General features: G+C 36.7%; 1 protein-coding gene across 1 annotated transcript in view; it reads right to left on the reverse strand.

The window, feature by feature from the left end:
- The window catches only part of LOC106883547 (uncharacterized), a 195192-nt gene that overhangs the window by 113535 nt on the left and 73888 nt on the right, over window positions 1-7769 (reverse strand). The window contains exon 6 of the mRNA XM_052965888.1: window positions 7144-7219. Within this exon, the coding sequence (XP_052821848.1) occupies window positions 7144-7219 (76 nt within the window). The remainder of the gene's footprint in view (window positions 1-7143; window positions 7220-7769) is intronic.

The following is a 7769-nucleotide window of genomic DNA, read 5'->3' on the forward strand; positions in this document are numbered from 1 at the left end:
TATATATATATATATATATATATATATATATATATATGTTTGTGTCTGTGTTTGTCCACACACCATCGCTTGACCACCAATGCTGGTGTGTTTATATTCCCGTAAATTAGCAGCTCAGCAAAAGTGACTGATAGAATAAGTACTAGGCTTACAAATAATAAATCCTGGGGTCAATTTATGCGACTAAAGGTGATGCTCCAGCATGGCCTCACAATCAAATCACTGAAACAAATAAAAAAAATCTGAATCTACATCAGATTGCAGCCTTGTACAGCCTCCTGGCTTGCTAGCCCTCAGTCAAACCATATTTTCGAAGGGAATAAATTACGTGACGGTCATTGTAAAATCTAGAGTTGTCTCCCTTACATGCAATAGATCAGTCTTCAGATATATTCTGTTTATCATATCGCAAGAATGTATTACGCATTCATAAAATCTCTAGCTTCGATAACACTGTGGAAACTAGTTCTATGTATAAATTAACAGCATATTGTATGAACGACTGAAGTAATATCTGCTTCGATTTCTTTATAGACTTCAAAACTTAAGATAGAATTCATAAATGCAAAAACAATAAATTATGTTAAAGGGAAATAACAGCGTAAATACTATTAGTTCCCTTTAACATAATGCAATTCTATTTAAGAGTTATTTCCCTTGAATTATTTTTATTACCCATAGTATGCTGCATTAAATTGCCTTCGCGGAAGGTATTTGAAACAGGTTTCCCGCTCTAAATTATGCAAGATTAATGAATAATTAACGCGTGTTTCATTAGCTTGGAAGATCATTGAATAATGTTTTATTAGTTTCCATTGTTTAGTTCAAAATCTCTTCACGGTTGTGCAAAAGAAAACGGAAAGAACTGGTACCCCACTGATTACAAAGACATGTGTTCCAGTTGATCCGATCGACGGAACAGCTTGTTCAGGAAATTAACGTGCAAGTGGCTGAGCACTCCACAGACAAGTGTACCCTTGATGTAGTTCTCAGGGAGATTCAGCATGACAGAGAATGTAACAAGGTTGGACCTTGAATTACAGGTACAACTTATTTAGAGGAATCGAATTCGTGACCTTATGATCATGAACCCAATACTTAACCACGAAGCTACGCGCCTTCCTACAAAGGACTATACATCAAAGGGCGATGGGGCAGGTCAGAATTTCTCCCTTTTTTAATTTTATTTTTAGTGATGAGGGAAAGCATTGTCCATGACCCTTTTACGGGATCTGCAAGACTTCAGGAATGGTTTCCTCACACTAGAAACATGGTTCAAATGTGTGCAACAAAGTTGATCCGACTATAGATCCAAGTGATGGTAATCCAAAAGAGATGGATTAAATCTACAACCCAAGTAAGCCGCAGTAAGATTTGAACTCAGAACCAAGGCAAATACTACATGGCATCTAGTCCAACATTGTTGCAGTTAAACCAATCTCTCATGCTGGGTTATTATGTTTTTACTGACCACAAATGAAGGAAAGGCAAATAAATATCTTTCATCTTTGCTTGCTTGAGTCATTGGATTGCAGCCATGCTGGGCTTATTCTATCAGTTCTTTTTGCAGAACCACGAAATTATGGCAATGCAAGCAAACCAATACAAGTTGTCAAGCAGCAGTGGGAGAGAAACATAAATCCAGACACATATGCATGTATGCACATATGCATGCGTGTGTGCATGTGTGTGTATATGTGTGTACACTAGGAAGGTATCTTCAAACTAAAAACATGGCCCAAATGTGTCCTTGTATATATATATATATATATATATATATATATATATACACACACACATGCACACAAGTGTGTGGATAAATGAAAGAGTCACTCAACAAAATTTGTAGGAGTTACATATATCATTATTTCAATATTTGATTTGGTTCCCTGTGACTCAAAGTTTTGTAGGCTTCTTACAGAAACCCAGCTCATTCAGGCTCAGTTAATCAAACAGGGAGATATAGGAAGTCTAAGATGGCTGCTGGACCCTTGCTTGCCTGCAAGTTCCTTTGAACACCAACCAGATACCAAGACATCATAAGACTATCTCTCCAGCCATGCCATCCGAGAAATTCTCTTTTCTAATGCATTTGGTGGTGCTGATCATTCTTCTAACAACACCATGTGAACTGCCTTCAACAATAACAGTTCAGTTTCTGTTTGGTTAACTGAGTTTGAGTGAGTGAGGTTTCTGTAAAAAGCCTATGAAGCTTTAAGTCACATGGAGCCAAATCAAGCAGTTTTAAATAACAAGGGTACTCAGAGAGCACAAACCTCTGCCAAGGCAACACCAGCATCCTTTCAACGATTAGCCAGAGATGAATTTTAAAATGAGAATATGTGAAATAAACTTGACATTCTCACAAACAAGAATACTAAGAATGAACCCGACAGCTCTCAAAAATTAAGTAAAAAAACAGGAAAAATAATCCAGAATCCTTGTCCAATACCAGATCGATCCCAAAATCTAATCAGTTTGTGCCAGTCATGAGGCCAAACATCCCTGAAAGTTTCGTCTGAATCCATCCCACGGTTCTTGAGATATCTTGTCCATGGACAAACAAACATGACTGAAAACATTACCTTTGCCTTCACTAAGGCAGAGGTAATAATGATAATAATACTGATAGATGGGGAAATGTCTTGGAGAATACTCTTGCAAATGTCCAGCAATATATCCTGCAAGCGGGAAAAGTGACCCAAATCAAAATAGACAGACTAATAGACAAAATACACACGGAAAATAAAACAAAATACCTCATAACTCAAGACAATGGCTGCAGTCAGGCAGAAATTGCACATAAGACATTATATCCCCAAAAACGCATAAGACACAACAAAAGAAAGAAGGAAACACAACAGAGATAACACTACACACAGTAAATAAAAGGTTAAACCAAAGCAAAATTTCTACGCAGCTACCCAACCCAAAATTAAATTGAACAACACAGCAAATCAACAACACGCATAGACAGGCAAATATGGAAGCAGAAAACAACAAACAAAATAACATACACCATAACAGACTAGCTATAACCGATGATAGAGATGAACTGAAGGAAGAATTAACAAAATTAGGAGAACTAAACATCACTCGATAAATATGAACCAGTGTAAACATCTCCCAAGGCTACAGGAAAATAAAAAGCTCTATGAAAGGATGAATAGATACAACAGAGCCTTACAAGTAATAATGACCTTATCAAAGGATACACTGAATATCAGCAAACTAAATGACCTGATCTACTCAACAGCTGTGGGGATATCAAGGGAAACTGGACTTGAACCCTATAAAGAAAAAAAAATCCCAGCCAAATTTCAAACCCCAAAATGGAAACAGACCATAATAAATATAATTCATAAGCAAAAGAAAGACTTATCACTACTTTGTGAATTAGAGAAAATGGGATCGAATATGAGAAATATAAAAAGGGCCCATATAACAAAACAATACAGCATAAGAAATAAAGAAAAGGTAAAAGAAAAAATTGAACAGGGCATAGCAGTGAGAACTTGCTGCATAAAATGGTATGGAAAATGGGAACGCTTCTTCCAACAAAATAGAGAATTCAAAGTAAACAAAAAGTTTTTCAGAAAGTTAAACAAAAAAACTATAACAATAGATGCCAGTAGGGCTAGTCAGGTGATACTGGCAACAGCCACACTCAAATGGTGTTTTTTACATGCTACCTGCAGAGGAGCCAGTCCAGCGGCACTGGCAATGACCTTGCACGAATGTTTTTTCATGTGCCACCGGCACAAGTGCCAGTAAGGCAGAGTTCAAATTCCACCAAGGTCAGCTTTGCATTTCATCCTTTGAAGATTGATGAGATGAATATCAGTCGAGCACTGACGGTGATGTAATCAATTAAACATCTTTCACAAATGTTCAGGTCATTTGCCTATTCTAGAAACAATAGTTAAGTTGGTAAGCTGACAGATTTGTAAGCATGTTAGACAAAATGCTTGGTAGTATTTCTTCCAACCCTTTATGTTCTGAGTTCAAATTCTGTTGGGGGTGATGTTGCCTTTCATCTTTTCAAGACAAATAAACTAGACAGCAGTTGAGCACTGGGGCCTACATAATTAACGAGTCCCCACCCACTAAAATTACTGGCCTTCTATCAAAATTTGAAGCAATTATAATGATATAATTACCACATGTTCTGGTGAGAATTTTGTCAGTAAAACTGGCTTCAAATATTGGAAATTGAATTTAAAATAAATCGATATTTTAATATAGTTATCCATTAAGAAAAATAAATATATTTATCAATTAAGAATATAATTATAATTAAAATATTTTTGGTGAACTTTTTTTCTTTTCAGATAATTATTATCATTTCAGTCTTTTGCCAAATAAATTTATAAATATTTCATCTATAGTCACTTTGGTGACTGCAAACGAAAAGATTAATTTCAGATGCTCGTTAAACTTGAGTTAGATTTTTATTCTATTTCGTACAGCATTAATTTGCTATGCTACACTAAATTCAGACCAAATTTCAACCAATTTTATCAGTGTATCACTAATGTTACTAGTCATAAAAATACAGTTTTATTATGTAATTAAAATAATGTCCATAATGCATTTCTGTATTTCTCAGATGAATTATAGATGTGAGATTCAAATGCTTTTTCATTCCTATTTACCCAGCATTCAAATACTCAGAGACATAATGAATATGTGAGAGTTCAAATTACAAAATGTATGTATGTATGCATGTATGTATGTATGCATGTATGTATGTATGTAGTGAGAATTTACAAACAAAACAAAAGACGAAGACGGGTGTGTAAACAACAAACAGATGTATTAGTTTAATACTCGGGAAGATAGAGAGTCTTCACGTTTCGAGCCTACGCTCTTCGTCAGACAGGAACACAGAAATAAACAGGGAGAGAAAATAGAAAAAGGTTTACTGGCTAGCAATCTATCATGGCGAACAACAATAGGAAAAAGCAGAATGTACAAAAAAGTTTAGAAAAGTTCAAAAGGTTTAAACGTTGTGGTGTATTGGAGCGATTTCTCATCAACAGAAGAGTCCAGTGTAATTCATGGGTAGGAGAGGTGCAGTATAGGAGTCTGAGTGTAGGAGAGGTATAGGAGTCTGAGTGTAGGAGAGTAGAAAGTCCAGGTAGTGAATCCAGGTAGAATAGTCCAAGAAAAGTTTGAAGTGTTATGAGGTGGAGACAGGATGAAACTGGTGTGACCACGTGAGCGTGTTAATATATAGTGAGAATTTACAAACGCCATTGACAACAAAGAAGCACAAAGGGATGACAATCATCTTTGAAGAAGAAGCAACAACAACTATGTATGTATGTATGGATGGTTAGATGGATGGACAGGTAGATGGATGGACAGGTAGATGGATGGACAGGTAGATGGATGGACAGGTAGATGGAGGGACTGACAGAAGACAAATAGATGGGCGAACGGATGGATGTGTGTCGACGATGCCCTTTGCATTTGAGTTCAGGAATTTGTGAGAGAATGGACTTAACCCTTAATCACCCCTTTTCTTAAGTCCACTCTGGATGGTCCATCCCAGGATGGTAGTACTTGTCAAGGACCTCATTTATGGATGGAATAGCAAATGGCCCTGTGAATGAGGCATACAGGACTCAGAAGAAGGTTGGTTCCTAAACATGCATCATAAAGACCCACTGGTGTTTGGGCATACCCTAGTGTTACATGAACTGGTCCTCCTGTATGAAGGATTAAATAGGTCCTGTACTGCAAGAGAAAGCTTGAGGGAGCAGGAGAATAACAGAGCAAACTGTAAATGAACTAACAAAATGCAATAAAAGACCACAGGTGTATCTTTTCCATGAATAATTATGAAACTTTAGACATGACTACTAACACCTGTAGGTATGACACATGAAGAGAGAGAGAGAGAGTATGACACATGAAGAGACACAGACAGATAGACAGAGAGAGTTGGGGTAACAAATGGAGGGAGAGAGAGAGTGATGTTAAAGAATGATTATTAGAAAGTACAGGCATAAATGGTGGCAAGCTGGCAGAAACATTAGCATGCCGGGCGAAATGCTTAGCGGTATTTTGTCTGCCGCTACGTTCTGCATTCAAATTCCGCCAAGGTTGACTTTTCCTTTCATTCTTTTGGGATCGATTAAATAAATACCTGTTATGCACCGGGGTCGAAATAATCGACTTAATCCCTTTGTCCTTGTTTGTTCCCTCTATGTTTAGCCCCTTGTGGGCAGTAAAGAAATAAGAAAGTACAGGCATACTCTGCATTATAGGGGTATTACATTCGTGGGAATCTTGCTTTGGCATTGGGCTTCTGTGATGTGAAACCTATTTCCATATAACATGGAAGTCAATGAGAAAATAGGTTTCACTTTATAGAATTCCAAGTTACAATGAGATTGTCAGGAACGCAATACTTTCATTATATGAGGACGTTTCATCTTCCTGCCACTATGAGACTGTATTTACGGTTACTGCTGTTACGCTTATAACTAAATTATAACTTGATTGATTTATATGTATGACACATATGCAGTTGTTAGTTCTGTTACATAGATTATTGATGCACCAGCAGTGTTTATTTTTCATGCTAAAGTTTACTATAGGGTATACCCAAAGATTTTCTACCAACATCCAGATTTGCTGGTCTGTGTTGATCAAAGTAGCATCGAAATAGAATTATTCAGTCAGCCCTTTTGAGGATTAATGAGCTGTTGATTAAAGTGGGAAACATTTCAATTATCTATGAAGTGTTGGTGGAGAACAGTTGATTGAGTCTAATTTAAAGAAACGCTTCAATCCTTTGAAGACCATCTTGATAAAATTGATTTGACTAATAAAAAAAAAAGTTTAATCTTATTATGATATTGCATAAATAATGTTTAAAACATGTGAACAAAAATAAGGATGATAAATACATTTGCATGAGAGAAAAATAGGATTGACATTTTCTTTGAACTGGAGAAAAGTGAAATTTTGAATCAACTCCAGTTAGTTGTTTCTGTGATGCTAAATGATGAATGGTAAAATTCAATTTAGCAGAACTGAAAGGAACAAAATTAAACAATGTAAAGGATTTAGTTCAGTGTTTTTTTTATTTCGGTCAAATGAAACAAAAGAAAGAATGAAAAAGAAACTCACGCTGCTTGTTATTTCTTTTGAATTGTTCTGGAAGAAAGGTGATGCATCATAAAAATTTGTCAAAGGTTTTCGCACTCTGGAAGAATAAAATGTCACAGAGATATAAGATTACTAACTGGCCCCGTGCCATCAAAAATGATGGCTAATTGTAGTATTTTATATATAAATATGGATGGTAATTCAAATTAATACACTTGTCAATGGTCCCAGCATGGCATCGCAAGGCAAACAAAAGTTGCTGTGTACCATGCATGTGTAGTGACATCGCTCCAGGGGGACAGGTGGGTCGTGCTTGAGTACTGCCTTCACACTTATACATACGAGTGTGCATGCACACTCATACACATCATCATCATCATTATCTTACATCTTTCCATACTGGGTTGGGTAGGACGTATATATCTATGTACGTATGTGCATGGGTTTATATATGTATCATCATCATCATCATTTAACGTCTGCTTTCTATGCTAGCATGGGTTGGACGATTTGACTGAGGACTGGCAAGCCAGAAGGCTGCACCAGGCCCCAATCTGATCTAGCAGTGTTTCTACAGCTGGATGCCCTTCCTAACGCCAACCACTCCGAAAGTGTAGTGGGTGCTTTTTACATGCCACCGACACAAG

Source organism: Octopus bimaculoides, chromosome 2 (assembly GCF_001194135.2).
Source record: "Octopus bimaculoides isolate UCB-OBI-ISO-001 chromosome 2, ASM119413v2, whole genome shotgun sequence".
Lineage (NCBI taxonomy): Eukaryota > Metazoa > Mollusca > Cephalopoda > Octopoda > Octopodidae > Octopus > Octopus bimaculoides.